The 17243-nt window shown below is 35.6% G+C and overlaps 1 protein-coding gene across 1 annotated transcript in view; it reads left to right on the top strand.

Annotated features, from left to right (window-relative positions):
* The window catches only part of YME1L1 (YME1 like 1 ATPase), a 42758-nt gene extending 26920 nt beyond the window's left edge, over positions 1-15838 (top strand). Inside the window, exons 10-19 of the mRNA XM_055331949.1 lie at positions 4647-4799; positions 5541-5673; positions 6751-6813; positions 7812-7924; positions 9001-9156; positions 9967-10118; positions 11195-11321; positions 11416-11489; positions 12108-12194; positions 14798-15838. Coding sequence (XP_055187924.1) covers positions 4647-4799; positions 5541-5673; positions 6751-6813; positions 7812-7924; positions 9001-9156; positions 9967-10118; positions 11195-11321; positions 11416-11489; positions 12108-12194; positions 14798-14941 — 1202 coding nt within the window. The 3' untranslated portion in view covers positions 14942-15838. The remainder of the gene's footprint in view (positions 1-4646; positions 4800-5540; positions 5674-6750; positions 6814-7811; positions 7925-9000; positions 9157-9966; positions 10119-11194; positions 11322-11415; positions 11490-12107; positions 12195-14797) is intronic.
* The last annotated feature ends 1405 nt before the right edge of the window (positions 15839-17243 follow it).

Here is a 17243-nt window from a genome sequence, read left to right as displayed (position 1 = left end):
ATCCATTTTCTTCACATAAATGTATCTTTAAACTATTTAAGAGTAGATTGTAGATATCATGCTCCTTTAACCCCAAATACTTCCTTATGTATGTCCTAAAAATAAGAATATTCTATTACATAATTCCAGTATAGTTACTAAAATCAGGAAATTTCGCATGGTTCTAAAACTATTAGGAAATTCAGTTATATTCAAATTTCAGCATTTCTCTTAATAATTAAGGTCCTCTCATCCACCATCCCCAACCCCAGGTTTAGGACTCAGTGCAGGTTTACACATTTAGATTTTTCTTTAATCTTTTAAAAACTTATTTATTTGTTTGTTTATTTATTCATGAGAGAAACAGAGAAAGAGGCAGAGACATAGGCAGAGGAAGAAGCAGGCTCCTCACAGGGAGCCCAATGTGGGACTTGATCCTAAGACCCTGGATCATGCCCTGAGCCAAAGGCAGTCTCTCAGCCACTGAGCCACCCAAGTGCTCATATTTATTTATTTTAGAGAGAGAGAGAGAGAGAGAGAGAGGAAGCAGGAGGGGAGGAGCCGTGGGAGAGGAAACGAGAGAATTCTCAAGTAAACTCCCCATTGAGTGTACAGTGGAACGTGGGGCTCAATCCCAGGAGCCTGAAATTATGACTTGAGTCAAAATCAAGAATTGGCTGCTTAACCAACTGAGCCACCCAGGTGCCCCTAGATTTTTCTTTAACCTGAAAAAATTTCTCAACCTGCATTCATTCATTCATTCATTCATTCATTTATTTATTTATGAGAACACACACACAGACACAAATGTGCTTGTCGGTAGGGGGACATAGGACAGAGGGAGAGAGAGAACTTAAAGTAGACTCCTCGCTGAATGTGGAGCTCCACTCAGGGTTCAGTCTCAGGATCCTGAAATCATGGCCTGAGCCAAAGTCAGATGCTTAACTGATGAGCCACCCAGGCCCCTTTCTCAGCCTTTTAGTATAGGAATAGGTGTAGATCTTTTATGACCTTAAAAATTGTGTAGTAGACTACACACTAATTTGTAGAATGTTCCTCAGTTTGATGTTTTCTCACAGTTAATATGATTTTTAATGATTGTTGTGATTTATAATAAATATAGTGATGACAGCAATAGATTTGTCTTCTGAACAAAGTGACTTTTAGAACACACCTAAGGTTAGAAGCTGGTTGTCAGGAAAATCAACCATGTGATTAGAGGGCTGGAACTTTTAGTCTCCCTGTTGGCTATCTGGGAGGGGAAAGTCACTGGAGGCTGAATCAATCATGCTTATGTAATGAGTCATGCCTATGTAAAAAAGCATGCTTTTATGCTTATAAAAACCCAAAAGGATAGGATTCAATGCTTCCAGATTGGTGAACATGTGCAGATGTGGGAAGAGTGGCATATCTAGAGAGGGCACAGAAACTCAGCAATCCTTTTATCTTTCCTTACCATATGCGTCTCTTCCATTTGACCGACTCTTGCTGAGTTGTATCCTTCTATAATAAACCAGCAATCTAGTAAGTAGAACGTTTCTCTGAGTTCTGTGAGCCATTTTAGCAAATCAAGTCCAAGGAAGCAGTCATTGGAACCTCCTCTCTATATATAGTCTGTCAGTCAGAAGCATAGGTAACAACCTCATCTTGTAGTTGACATAGGGAAGGGTGGGGGCTAGAGGCAGTCTTTTAGGACAAAGTGCTTAACTTATGGTGTTTGATACTATTTCCAGGTAGGTAATATCATAATTGAATTGAATTGTAGGACACCCAGCTGGTGTTGGAGAATTATTTGTTGGTATGAGGGAAAAACCATATGCTGGAATTGAGTACAAGATTATGACTTCATGAGGTCCTTGTACTATATGATTGTTCTATACTATAATCATTAATATTGAACTTTGAAATGGTTTCCAATGTTTTGCTGTTAAAATTAGCAGTGTGTTAAAATTAGCCTGGGTGGCTCAATTAGTTAAGCATCTGCCTTCAGCTCAGATCATGACCCCAGGATCCTGGGACTGAGCCCTGCATTGGGTTTCCTGCCCAGCGGGGAGTCTGTTGCTCTCTCCACCTCTGCTCCTACAGCTGTGCCTGCTTGTGCTTTCTCTCTTTCTCTCAAATAAATAAATAAACAAAATATTTAGAAAAAAATACCAATGTGGAGACTGGGCAAAATGTATGAAAGGGAGAGGGAGAGACAGGCTTCTATTTGTAGAATGAATAAGTCAGAGGAATAAAAGGCCTAGGAAATATAGTCCATGATATTGTAATAGTGTTGTATAGTGACAGATGGTAGCTACATATGTGATGAGCACAGCATAATGTATAAAGTAAACTTGTTAAATTACTGTGTTGTATACCTGAAATTAATGTAACTGTGTGTCAAGTATACTCAAACATTTTTTAATTCAAAAAACAAAAATCTATGATGATCATCTTAATATCTCAAGGCTTTGCCCACATGCTTAATTATCTCATTAGAATAAATTCTGGATTTACTCATTTATTTATGCATTATTCTAGATTCCAATTCTAGAAATGGAATTGGTGAATTAAACGGAACAGTCAGGGCAGCCCCGGTGGCGCAGCGGTTTAGCGCCGCCTGCAGCCCAGGGCGTGATCCTGGAGACCCTGGATCGATTCCCACATCAGGCTTCCTGCATAGAGCCTGCTTCTCCCTCTGCCTGTGTCTCTGCCTCTCTCTCTCTCTCTCTCTCTCTCTCTCTGTCTCTATGAATAAATAAATAAAATCTTTAAAATAAATAAACGAAACAGTCATATTTAAGATTTGTTTTTATACTGCTCACTAGAATCTTCTAATTCAAGATTTATTTTTTTTAAATTTATTAAAAAATTTTTTTTATTGGAGTTCAATTTGTCAACATATAGCAGAACACCCAGTGCTCATCCCGCCATAGGATTCATTTATTAAAGCCAATACTATGACATCGTAAAGGACATGTTTAAAATCATAAAATAGTTACATTTTTCTTACTAATCACAAGGAATATTTATAAAATTGTGGGAAAATTCTCAGGTACCAAAATATATTCTACAGAAATTGATGTGATGATTTAAATGAGTTTGGAATTAACATAACGTGGCAATACGAGGGGACAGTCTTCGGGGTATTTTTCAGCAGATTTGCTTTAGGAAGAGTTTTTATGTTAAAAATATAGCATTAATGCTTTTTTTTTTCCTTTTAAAAATTATTTTATTTATTTGAGAGAAAGAGCACACAAACAGTGGTGAATGAGGAGGGGCAGAGGCAGAGGGAGAGGGAGAAGCAGACTCCTTGCTGAATAGGGAACCTGACTTGGGACTATCCCAGGTCTCTGGGATCATGACCCGAGCTAAAGGCAGATGCTTAACTGACTGAGCCATCTAGGCACCCAGTTTTTTTGCCTTTTTAAATGTAGTCTGAAAAATGAAAAGTTTTGGAAACCAGAGAATTCAGTCATTCTAACTTCCAAAAAACTTAACTGCTGTTATGAAAATTTTCAAACATAACAGAAAAATTACAAAACTGTAGACACTAACTACTTTATATCTAAATACTTTGTTATGTATCACCTAGGACTAAGGATATTTTCCTAAAGAAGGAGAATAATTTATCCTGCCAAATAAAAATTAAATGTTATTTCATTAATATATTGTATTCTAGTATTTTTTCAACTTTTCTTCAGCTGTCCCTGGAATTTAATTTTTTTTTTTAAAGATTTATTTATTTATTTATGATAGACAGAGAGAGAGGCAGACACAGGAGGAGGGAGAAGCAGGCTCCATGCCGGGAGCCTGACGTGGGACTCGATCCTGGGACTCCAGGATCATGCCCTGGGCCAAAGGCAGGCGCTAAACTGCTGAGCCACCCAGGGATCCCTCTTTTTTTTTAAGATTTTATTTATTTATTCATGAGAGACAACAGAGACAGAGAGGCAGAAAGACAGGCAGAGGGAGAAGCAGGCTCCATGCAGGGAGCTCGATGTGGGACTCCATCGCGGGTCTCCAGGACCACGCCCTGGGCCGAAGGCGGCGGTAAACCACTGAGCCACCTGGGCTGCCCTGGTATTTAATTTCTTAAATATGTTTTTCATGGAAGAGTATCAGGTCAAAGGTTCATGCATCACATTTGGTTATTTAATCTCTTAATCTGTGTTTATGTGAATTTTATCTTTTTTAGTGATAAAGAGTTTGTCATTCCATTCTCAGGATTCTGAATTGTCTATGATGAGATAGAAACAGTATTTAAAATGGTAGAGGGAAATTATTTTTGAAGATCTGAAGTGAATTATTCTAGAGACATTTGTTTTCCTTTGTTTCAAAGTATTGGTTATGTGCCTTCAATCTAAAAACTGTATATATTAATAACTGTTTTATAGATTCACATCAGGGTTTAATTTGTTGTATTTTATTCATTTTATTTTTTAAAAGATTTTATTTATTTGAGAGCACATGAGAGAGTGAGCATGAACGGAGAAGGGTAGAAGCAGAGGGAGAATCAGATTCCCTGCTAAGCAGGGAATGCGAGAGTCGATCCCAGGAGCCTGAGATCATGACCTGAGCTGAAGGCAGACACTTAATGACAAGCCACCCAGGAGCCCTATTTTTATTTTTTTAATTTGAATCATTCTATTTATTTATTTTTATTTATTTATTTTTTTTTTTAGGAATTCTTTTAGTTGGACCACCAGGAACAGGAAAGACACTTCTTGCTCGTGCTGTGGCTGGAGAAGCTGATGTTCCTTTTTATTATGCTTCTGGATCAGAATTTGATGAAATGTTTGTGGGTGTGGGAGCCAGTCGTATCAGAAATCTATTTAGTATGTTTTAATGTAGCTTTAATACAATAAAAAAATTTTGTTAATTTTAGGGGGAGAGCTTCTTACCCTTTCTTTGCTATTTGATTATGATTGATAGCTGACCTAGCTAATGTGTGAGCTAAAACAGAACTGTACATTTTTCTCAAATAGAAGAGCTAGGAGAAGCATTAGATGAGGTTGGGCCTGTTGAAAAGCTGAGTTTTTTGTTGTTGCCCTTTTTATCTTATTCATCAATTCAATATATGAAATTAAAGAATAATTAGCCTCACACCCGATTGTATATGGTTTGTACAGTTGGAAGAATGAATACTAAGTTGTTTTTATTATATATCATTCTGTGTAATATAGTTTTGTCTTTGAGATTATTGTTCTTAAATCAGTTATTTATGCATTCATTCATTTATTTATTTAATTTATTTAAATTTATTCATGAAAGACACAGAGAGAGAGAGAGAGAGAGACCAGGCAGAGGGAGAAGCAGGCTCCATGCAGGGAGCCTGACGTGGGACTGGATCCCAAGTCTCCAGGGTCACGCCCTGGGCTGAAGGCAGTACTAAACCACTGAGCCACCCGGGCTGCACTTAAATCACTTTTTAAAGAAAGAGATCTCCTTTTGTGGATTTCTCCTTAATGAATGTCTTGTTGGCTTTTGACAATCTGACAGGTTTTTAATATTTATATGATTTTGTTCAGAAAGTATTGATTTCATTAAATTCCTTTGAATCTTTTCTCTTTTCCTAGGGGAAGCAAAAGCAAATGCTCCCTGTGTTATATTCATTGATGAATTAGATTCTGTTGGTGGAAAGCGAATTGAGTCTCCAATGCATCCATATTCAAGACAGACTATAAATCAACTCCTTGCTGAAATGGATGGGTAATTGAATCTCCCTCTGTCTTTTGGAATATGGTGATGTATTTGTTACCATTCAAGATATAGTGGGGCATCTGATTGGCTCAGTCAGTGGAGCATGCAGCTTTTGATCTTGGGGTTGTAAGTTTGAGCCCCATGTTGGGTATAGAGGTTACTCAAAAATAATACCTTAAAAAATAGGAAAAAATATAGGCAATAGAGAGTAGTCCCTGTGCAAGAAGTCAAGACAAGCTGCATTTTCTGTATTGTATTGTTTCCATTACTAATGGAGTGATTGATGTATCAACTCTTAATTGGTGATCTCTGCACCTTTTTTCATTATGAAAGGAAAGTGATGTTTCCAGTTGAGAATAGTAGTGTATTTGGAGATGTAAAGGGATCATATGATGGTTCTGACACAATTTGTGACTAGCTTTTAGTGTTGTGGTAGATTTAAAGTTTTTTTTTTTTTTTTTAAGAATTTATATATTTATTCATGAGAGACACAGAGGGAGAGAGGCAGAGACACAGGCCAAGGGAGAAGCAGGTTGCCTGCAAGGAGCCCAATGTGGGACTCGATCCCGGATCCCAGGATCACACCCTCGGCCAAAAGGCAGATGCTCAACTGCTGAGCCACCCAGGTGTCCCAGATTAAAAAAGTTTTCATCATATAAAAAGCAAGAGGTGGGGTTGCTTTGAAAGAAGGAAAAATATTTTAAAACCATATAAGTAATTTTGAAACAAAGTCTAGGAGTAAAAATTTCAATTGGTAAACTTGAGAATAATTCTTCACAAATTAGTCAGGTACCGAAGCCTTTTCTGTTAGGTCATCTCTTGCTAAGCAGAATAAATATTGTGAAGGCATGTAATTATAGATGACTTTTTGATTTATTAATAACAGTTTTATTTTAGTATGCTGGCCTAGTAACATTTGTCCCTTTTAAGAAATAAGATGTCTTAACACTTTAGTGGATAAAAAAGATCAACCCCCGTTTCTTTGCCGTTACTAAGTTTAATGATAGACCATTTTATGTAGAGCATTTCTATATGTGTGCTGTTTTAATTTTCAGTGAAAAGTTACTTTTTTTCTTTTTTAAATAGTTTTAAACCCAATGAAGGAGTTATCATAATAGGAGCCACAAACTTCCCAGAGGCATTAGATAAGTACGTATTAAAAGACTTTTTTTTATAAGTATTGATACATACTAAAACATGGATGAACTTTAAAAGAAGGAAGCTCATCACAAAACATCACATATGATTCTGTTTATATGAAATGTCCAGAATAAGCAAATCTGTTGGAACAGAAAGTAGATTCTGGTTGCCACAGATGGGAAGAAGGGGGAGTGACTGTTGGTAGCTATGGGGTTTCTTTTGGTGTGGAGGCATAAAAATATTCTTGACTTAGATTGTTGATAATTGCACAACTCTGAATACATTAAAAATCACTGGATTACCTCCTTTAAATTCTGTAATATGTGAATTAAATTTCAGTAAAGTTGTTAATTTCTGAAAACTTTGTATCACAAAATTTTGGGGGTGGTAGGATTTTAAAAATAAAACTTACTATAATTTTAAATTTTTGTTGATTTTGTCATAGAATTAACTCATTTTAATTTGATGTAATAGTTTGTTTTTGCCTAAGTCTCTAGTTTAATATTCTGTACTTAATAGTAGTTATGATAGGAAGCTTTCATAGTGTAGATCTCCTGATAGACTGCTCTAGAATTATTGTTCCATGAATGACCAAATTGCATGTTTTTGTTTATAAGGATTGTTGTGTACTATCTATCTGTATCAGCCTTTGATCTGTCGTCTGGTTATTGAAACTGTTACTTGAGCCATGTTTTACAGGAAGCTATCTGAATATTGGTTTAGTTCAAAACTCCAATTTAGGGTGAAAACGATGATGGAGATTAAGGAATGCACCTGTTGTGATGAGCACTGGGTGATGTGTGGAAGTGTTGAGCACTGTATTGTACACCTGAAACTAATATAACACTGTATATTAACTGTACTGGAATTAGAATAAAAAACAAAACTCCAGTCTAACCTCTGGTTGCTAATATCTTTCCATCCGTATTCAGAGTTAGTCCTTTGAATTTGACCTCCAGCATATTCAGGTTATTAATTTATAGTTTCTTTTTATATTTTCCCTTTAGTGCCTTAATACGTCCTGGACGTTTTGACATGCAAGTTACGGTTCCAAGACCAGATGTAAAAGGACGAACAGAAATTTTGAAATGGTATCTCAATAAAATAAAGTTTGATCAGTGTAAGTCTAATTCCATTAACACAAACTTTATTATTTCTATAGAATGGTAATATTTCATTCCACCATTTGTGGTCCTTACCTTAAAAATGTCTCAAAAGACCGGTTTGTTATATGTCCTTTTTAAAATGTTTATTTCATAATTCTTGTATATCTAGGAAATTGTCATTTGAATCCTGATTGTAAAGAATGTTTTCTTGTTAATACCCAGATAAATAATATTTGAAGATAAATATATAAATATTTTTAAGATGAACGTAAAATATGAAATAGTAGAAAAAGTGTATATAATCACTTTGGGTTGAAAAGAGGCAAACTGTAAAACGAAATACCTGAAAATATTATGGGCCCACTTACTTAACAAATGTAGCTATTAAGCTGCAGTATTTTCACAGATAGATGAATCAATTTGTAAGAACCAAATAAGTTCCCTATAATAAGGGGAACTCCTTTTTTTTTTTAAATAAATTAATTTTTTATTGGTGTTCAATTTACCAACATACAGAATAACACCCAGTGCTCATCCCGGCAAGTGTCCCCCTCAGTGCCCGTTACCCACTCATCCCCACCCCCCGCCCTCCTCCCCTTCCACCACCCCTAGTTCGTTTCCCAGAGTTAGGAGTTCTGTCTCCCTTTCTGGTATTTCCCACACATTTCTTCTCCCTTCCCTTATATTCAATAAGGGGAACTCTTATAAATGTACATATAATACTAAATACTTAGCTATAAAATATTTCAGGATGAAATTCAGAAAATGTCTATGAGTTCACATTTTCAGTTTGTGCTTAGGTGAGTAACAGTTTAGGTCGTAATTTGAAGGTTTACAAATCATGTCAGGCAACTCTGCATTTCTTTGTTTTTCATAAAGTTATTTAAATTTAAAAACTTTTGTAATTTGTCCCAGTGGTAATTTTAATAGCATTTTGGCTTTTTTCCTTTAGAAAAAGGAAGTTTATTTTGTAGTTTTAGCAAAAAAATAAATATTTTAAGTTCTAGTTCAGGATAGCTGTTTTCTTTTGGAATGTGAATTATTTATGAAAAGCTATTTTGGAATTTTAATATTGCGATTGTCTACACAGCTGTTGATCCAGAAATTATAGCTCGAGGTACTGTTGGCTTTTCTGGAGCAGAGCTGGAGAATCTTGTGAATCAGGCTGCATTAAAGGCAGCTGTTGATGGAAAAGAAATGGTTACCATGAAGGAACTAGAATTTTCCAAAGATAAAATTCTAATGGGTAGGTTTTCTCTCTTCCCCACCCCCCTTTTTTTTTTCTGTCTTACCCTGTTCATTATAGTAGAGAATAAGTTCTTTTTAAATAAAAGGTTATAAAAAAGAAAGGTACAGGAGCAAGAAAATATATATACTCAAAAATAGCCATCATTTGGGTCTCTTAGATAACAAATATAGTTTCTATGATTATACTTTTTGCGGGCAGGGGTACTCGTGTTTTCTCTTATTTATTTATTTTTTTTAAAAGATTTGTATTTATTCATAGACATACACAGAGAGAGAGAGAGGAAGAGACACAGGCAGAGGGAGAAGCAGGCTCCATGCAGGGAGCCCGACGTGGGATCGATCCTGGGTCTCCAGTATTGCGCCCTGGGCTGAAGGCCGTCACTAAACCGTCATGCCACCAGGGCTGCCCTCATATTTATTTTCTGAAATTAGAATTAATTGAGGGATGCCTGGGTGGCTCAGCAGTTGAGTGTCTGCCTTTACCTCAAAGCATGGTCCTGGGTTCGGGGATCGAGTCCCGCATCGGGCTCTCTGCGAGGAGCCTGCTTCTCCCTCTGTCTGTGTCTCTGCCTCTCTTTCTGGAACTCTCATGAATAAATAAATAAAATCTTAAAAAGAAAACCAAAAAAACTTGTTGATAGGATTAAGATGACATTTCTTCCTATTTTGGTTATCAGTTGGCGGATTGTTGTGGTTTAAAATATTTATTAATGTCACTCTAAGAACTACATAAGGGCAAGTGGCTTTCATTCATCTAAATAGACCTTCCTAACAGAATAATTTTATTCAATTAAATTTTTATCCTTAGGCCCTGAACGTAGAAGTGTGGAAATTGATAACAAAAACAAAACCATCACAGCCTACCATGAATCTGGTCATGCTATTATTGCATATTACACTAAAGATGCAATGCCTATCAACAAAGCTACAATCATGCCACGAGGGCCAACACTTGGACATGTAAGTATCTGGTAGTTTTTTTTCTTTTCTTTCAAATAGCACTCTCCAAAAGCTTATGTAAGAAATTGTGGATGAAAATAATTAAAAAGAAAATTCAACTAATTCCTAAATAGGCTGCTAACTTTCTTCTTTAGTATTCTGAACCATCATGAAATGAGAGATATTCATGAAACTTACCTGCTAAATATAAAGGATACTAATAGTTCAGATGTTATATATTTACGTTATGAAATTTATTTATTTATTTTTAAATTATTTATTTATTTATTTATTCATGAAAGAGAGAGAGGCAGAGACACAGGCAGAGGGAGAAGCAGGCTCCATGCAGGGAGCCTGACGTGGGACTGGATCCAGGGTCTTCAGGATCACGCCCTGGGCTGAAGGCAGGTGCTAGACCGCTGAGCCATCCGGGCTGCCCTACATTGTGAAATTTAAATCTGGAATGACAGCAAACTTTCATTCTTCTTCTTCTTTTTTTTTTTTTTTTTAAAGATTTTATTTACTTATTTAAGAGATAGCACATACGAGCAGGGGAGGGACAGAGGGAGAGAGACAAGCAGACTTCCCGCTGAGCAGGGAGCACAATGCGGGGCTCGATCCCAGGCCCCAGGATCATGTCCTGAGCCAAAGGGAGACAGATGCCCAACCGACCGAGCCACCTGGGCGTCCCCAAAGTATTATTCATAAATACGTAATTGTTCTTTTCATTCCACAAAGAAACTGTCAGTGTTTCCATAGTTACTCTAAGATTTTTCTCACTGAGTACAAGTTTCATTCTCTTATCTTTCTAATTATAAACATATTAAGCATTTTTGTGCACCTGGATGTAAGTCCATCCTATTGAAGAATTATATACCTATTACATATAAAATATATAAACTTTGGCTTAATAAAGAATTTTTCTTATTTTGTATATTGTCGGTTTTGTCATCAGTCACCTGAGACCCTCTCTACTAAAAATGCCTTTGAGCTGTCAGATCCTGATATTATATAGTGAGAGCCAAATGATAATTCTGATTATTAATATAAGTATTTCAAACTGTGTCTGAAGTTTTTCTTTATTTTCAATTGTCTAGGTGTCCCTGTTGCCGGAGAATGACAGATGGAATGAAACTAGAGCTCAGCTGCTTGCACAGATGGATGTTAGTATGGGAGGAAGAGTGGCTGAGGAGCTTATATTTGGAACTGACCATATCACAACAGGTTGGCTGTAAAGAATGGCTTTAGTTCACATTATGCTTACTGATTTAAAGATATTTTTAAAAATTGAGTTCTTATGTATATTTTTAAATTTTAGGTGCTTCCAGTGATTTTGATAATGCAACTAAAATAGCAAAGCGGATGGTTACCAAATTTGGAATGAGTGAAAAGGTAATAGCTAATTTTAGCCCTTCCTCATGTATCAGATGATGATTTGTCAAGTGTCTGTTTTTGAGAGGGTTCTCATGGTAAATTGGTAACATTTACTTTTCCCCTGTCTCATTCCAAGTAGATTTATCACTGCTTATTCTAAACTAAACGTTATTTTCTGAGTAATACAGATAGTATTCTCTTTCCATTCTAGCTGCTTAGACAGTAATAGTATTTCATGAGTTAAACAAATGATATTTCAGTCCCTATGACCTAAAACACCCACTTGCTGAACTTGCTTACTTCGGCCTTTTCACATATTTCACTTTTCTACATTATCATTGTGGCTTCATGAAGCACTACTGTATACTACATTGTGGATTTCTGGGTTTGGAATATCTGCAAAGGTTTTCCAAGAAGGTACTCCGAACCATGCTTATGATTTTAAATTTCCTGTCTTTGCTCATACTTTTAATTTGAGTCTTCTACTTTCAGAAGAATGATGACATTTCTTTGTGCTCAAGGCGTTTTTATATTGAATTTCTTCCTTGCCCCCATGATGTTTTCTTTAAGTATAGGATAGTATTATTAGTGGTTTAGGGTTTTTCTGTTCAATTTCTTTCTTTTTGTTTGTTTTAGCTTGGAGTTATGACGTACAGTGATACAGGGAAACTGAGTCCAGAAACTCAATCTGCTATTGAACAAGAAATTAGAATCCTTCTAAGGGTAATGATTATATTTTTCTGTGCTTATTTATCTAGTCCTAATGTGCCTAAGTAGTAGGTGCTTACCAGAAGATAATGGTTATCTTCTGTTTAGGAATTTTTTTTTTTAATTTTTATTTATTTATGATAGTCACAGAGAGAGAGAGAGAGACAGAGACACAGGCAGAAGGAGAAGCAGGCTCCATGCACCGGGAGCCCGACGTGGGATTCGATCCCCGGTCTCCAGGATCGCGCCCTGGGCCAAAGGCAGGCGCTAAACCGCTGCGCCACCCAGGGATCCCTTATCTTCTCTTTAGAAATGTCACTATATACAATAAAGAGAAAAAAGGGCACCATTGAAATGATTTAAATATGTTGTTTGGGAGGCTCTGATCTAGACTGAGTCTTTACTTTATTCTGGCCATAGGCTAAGAACAGTTTATATCAGTAATTATAAATATTCTACTTTAGCTGTAAAGCTATACAGTTGTTAGAATAGGAGATCATGATTATTTGAGTCTTTATTGGTTTTTTACTCCAATATATATTTTATTCAACAAGTAGTATTTGCTTTTTGCCTACCTGTGTGCATGTGCTAAGAATGAAGTACAAAGATCTTGAAAATGAAAGTCTTTTGATTGTAGTATCCAATACAGAATATGTGAGTTGTTAGGTACTGTGGAATATCTTCCTGGTACCACAGATGTCTGGATTAGGGCATTGAGAGTGGAAATTGAGAAAAATGAATGCATTCAAGAGATACTGATCTAGTGGAATCAAAATACCTTCATGATGTTTGGGTGAGAAAGCAGCTAAATTAAACACAAAGCTGTTTTCTAGATTTTTGCCTCATAGTTCTGTGTGCTATTTACTGGCAAAACACTGATGACGGCCTAAGGTGGGGAAGTATGTAGATTATGAGCTGAGTTTTATACATAATGAACTTGAGGTGTCTTAGTGAAGATTTCAAGTTGGAAAAGATAACATAGGTCTGGTGCTTAGTGCAGAGGTTGGATATGTGTTGCATTTGGATGTGCACAAAGGCAGATCTTGGAATGGAAAAGATTGAGCTAAATGCCAGAAGTCTAATGAATGTGAACTGTAATTCGGGTAGTAGATGGCAGTGGAAGGAGGTTGAATAGGGCTACAGTCAAATGGTATAAACTTCAAAGGATTTGTGCTTTCTAGAAGAGGATGGGATAGTAATGGTCTGCTAGTGATGAGGGGAACAAAGAGGTCATCTCTTTACTCTGAAATGGGTGGGATAAGAGTGCATTGGTAGGTGCCACTGGAGGGCCATCACTGGAGTCTCCCCAGGAGGGCCAGGTATTGGTTAACTCAAGGAGATAAAGAAATGCTTTAAAGTCATTATGTGGAAAGTGTATGTAATGGAAAGGTTTAGAAGGTGTTTCAGAACAGGAATTCTTTCTGCCTTACCAGAATCTTCATTCTCTTTCCTTTACTATTTGTTATTTTGAGTAAATTATCTATGCTCTAGTATTCTTAGAGCATTGGAAATATTCTTTATTCTAATAATTTTCTGAAGACTGGGAAGGCAGTAGGTATTCTTTCCACTAGATGGCACACTTACATTGTTATTAAAGGAAATGATGACTAGCTAGTACATTTTCCGTTCAAAATATATATATAAAACTTAAAAGTACAAAAAACCTAATAGTAGTCTTACATGTTACAATGTAAGGGTTTCATTCCGTTGGGTTTTTAAAGTTATTACTAATTCATCCTTGGTTATTAAGTCTCAATATTCCATGATCTATTTGCAATACTTTATATGTTGTCTTTAATTTTATTATTTCATTTAAACATAATGGTTTTTTTTTAAGAATGTCTAATGATGTTTCTTTTTAATAAGTGTGTTATGTTTATATGACCTATGCTTCTTGGTTTTGTTAAACTGATTTTATAGTAGGGCTCCTGGGTGTCGGTTAAGTTTCTGCCTTTAGCTCAGGTCATGATCCTGGGATCCTGAGATTGAGCCCCAAGTCAGGCTCCCTGCTCAGTGGAGAGCCTGCTTCTCCCTCTCTCTTTGCCTCTCCCCAGCTTGTGCTCTCTGTGTCACTCTATCTTTCAAATAAATAAAATCTTAAAAACAAAAAACTCATTTTTGAGTTTTTTGACAACTGGTATAGTTGTCACAGACTGAAATACCAAATAAGAGAATAGAAAAGAAGATCTTTTCTGGCTGTTTAGATTGAATAAATTGGTGAAATCTCACAAAGCAAAAGAAGCAAACCTCCCTTAACTTTTTAATGGGAGAAAGATTTATTTGTTCATAGATTTTTCCTAAAAATCAGATACATTATATACTTATATATATTTAAGTAGCTCCCTAAGTAGTCTTTATTTATCCATGTGATAAATTTTGAGGTTAAAAATAGAACATTTGCAAATCTCATCTTTGAGAACCAAGCTTCCTTTTCTATCTACCTGTCCATCTATGCTGGGCATGGAGCCCAGTGCTTTTATCTTTTATAAATAGAAATGAATAGATTTCACATTTTTTTTAAGGCATATCCTTTTCTTTTTTTTTTTTTTTTTTTCTTATTTATGGTTTTTGCTTCTCCTAAGTTTTCTGCTTCTAAGATACCTGCTTTTCCATTTCAGGACTCATATGAACGAGCAAAACATATCTTGAAGACTCATGCAAAAGAGCATAAGAATCTAGCAGAAGCTTTACTAACCTATGAGACTTTGGATGCCAAAGAGATTCAAATTGTTCTTGAGGGAAAGAAATTGGAAGTGAGATGATAATTCTTAAAATGGATACATTGCTGGTTTTACTGCAAGAATATATAAGTAGCATTTCAGTAGTCTCCTTTTGCAATGCTTTTCTCTCATTCTTGACTTGATATCACTCAAGGGTGTGAAACACTTTGTCTCTTTTGTCACGTTTAGTCTAGTTTTGATTAGTCTCATGATGACACCTATTGCAAGTTATCAACTCATAGCAAATATGTTAAAGAAAATAAAGAACTGTTAGGATTGAAAATAGCTTGTTAGAGAAATGTCAGTCAAGTTATTCAGTTGAAAATAAGTAATGATTTCATGGTTGGTTCCTCTACTAGATGTGAATAAAAATTGTGCTTTTAGCACTTGGAAAGTATTTTTATTTGGCAAAGTAAAATTGTTGAAGGAGTGTCTTTGTTTTTAGATAGTACCATTTGTTGGTGAACCATACTTCTATTCATGTCGGTGGAAACTTCATTAAGATGCACTTAATTACGTTCCAGGTAGTCCATAATATAAAATAGTTCTGCTTTTGTTTTTGTCTATCTAAAAGTAGAGAACTGTAAATGTAAAGATATAATCATAATTTAAATGATTATACCTTTTTAGAGATGCAGCTTGCATTTTCATTGTCTTTTTTTAACATCATCATCATTCTTACTAATGAAATTTATTTCAGAGCAGCAAGTATTTCATTAAATAAAAAGTGAGTCACTTCAGAATCTGAACTATTATATAATTATGCTTGGTATTGAAAAAAAATTAACCCCAAATCCCAGTCCCTTCAAAGTGAACTTTGAATTACCGTGTTAGAAATGGAAAGTTGTGTTTCCTTTTCATTCAGATTTTGTGAATATGAACATATTACAGCATTTACAGATGACTTTATTAACTGAATAAAAAAATTTTTAGAGCTCATTGTATTGGTTTTACAACCAAATTATATTCTTGAAGTTATTTTATTAAAGTTACCTACAGTTTTCTAATAACTCTTAAGCTGTATATGGTCTTCATTGAAGAAGTTGATGGAGTTTGCTATATAATATCTTTGCCTTTTTTTTTTTAATTTTACAGTTTGATCTGATTCCAAACTTACAAAAATATTACTGGAATAATACAAGGAACTCCCATATACCTTGGTCCAGATTCATTATCTCATTTTTTAATTGCCCACCTCTCTTTCCCCTTTTGTTTCTCCTTCGTCCTTCTTTCCCTCCTTCCCCTCCCTGTGTGTATACATGTCATTGTGTGGATATATGTTTTCATTTTTCTTGGATAGACTTCTAGGATTGAAATTGCTGGGTTGCGTAGTAAGTTTCTGCTTAATTTTTAAAGAACCTGATGCATCATTCTCTACATCTGCTACAGTATGTTTTTATGGTATTTTTGATAAAGTCATTTTAGTGTGAGTGGAATAATATCTCATGGATTAATATACATTTATCTACACTAGTGATACCTCCCCTGTTTTATGACCATTTGTATATTTTCTTTGGAGAAATGTCCATTCAGACGACCTTCACCATCACTTTTGGGTTGTCTTATATGTTGTAAGAGATCATATATTCTGAATACAAGTGCTTTATCGATGGATTTTACTTTTTTCTTTTTTTAAAGATTGTATTTATTTATTCATAAGAGAGAGAGAGACACAGGCAGAGGGAGAAGGAGGCTCCATGCATGGAGCCCGATGTGGGACTCGATCCTGGGACTCTAGGATCATGCCCTGGGCTGAAGGCAGGCACTAAACCTCTGAGCCACCAGGGATCCCCGGATCTTGTTTTTTTTTTTATCCAGTCCAACCATCTCTATTCATTGTAGTGCTTATTAGTTAATTCAAATTTAGTATTGATAAAATTGTTTTTGTACCTCCTATTTTGCTTTTTGTTTCCTGTTTTTCTCATATATAAATAGATCCTTCTGCTCTTCCTTTTTGAATTACATCTTAGTGGTTGATCTAGGGATGGCCATATGCATTAAAGTAGACCATCAGTCTACTTTAATTCTGGTTAAATGTAGGAACTTTGTTTCAGTATATCTCATTTTCTTCTCTGTGCTCTTAGTGTCATGTTGTATCTGTGCATGTTACAGCAGTTCAACAGTACAGTGACGTAACTTGTGCTTTATATAATCTTATTTGCTCAGTCTTTCTCTGGGAATGTCTTTTATTTTTCCTTTTTGTAAGTATAGTGTTGCTGGATATAGAATACATGATTGCCTTTTTTTTTCTTTTTTAATTTTATTCATGAGAGACACAGAGAGAGGGAGAGAGGGAGGCAGAGACACAGAGAGAGAAGCAGGCTCCATGCAGGGACCCTGATGT

This window comes from Nyctereutes procyonoides, unplaced genomic scaffold (genome assembly GCF_905146905.1).
Source record: "Nyctereutes procyonoides isolate TBG_1078 unplaced genomic scaffold, NYPRO_anot_genome, whole genome shotgun sequence".
NCBI lineage: Eukaryota > Metazoa > Chordata > Mammalia > Carnivora > Canidae > Nyctereutes > Nyctereutes procyonoides.
Note: the sequence above shows the minus strand (reverse complement) of the source record. Positions and strands in the feature narration are given on the sequence as shown.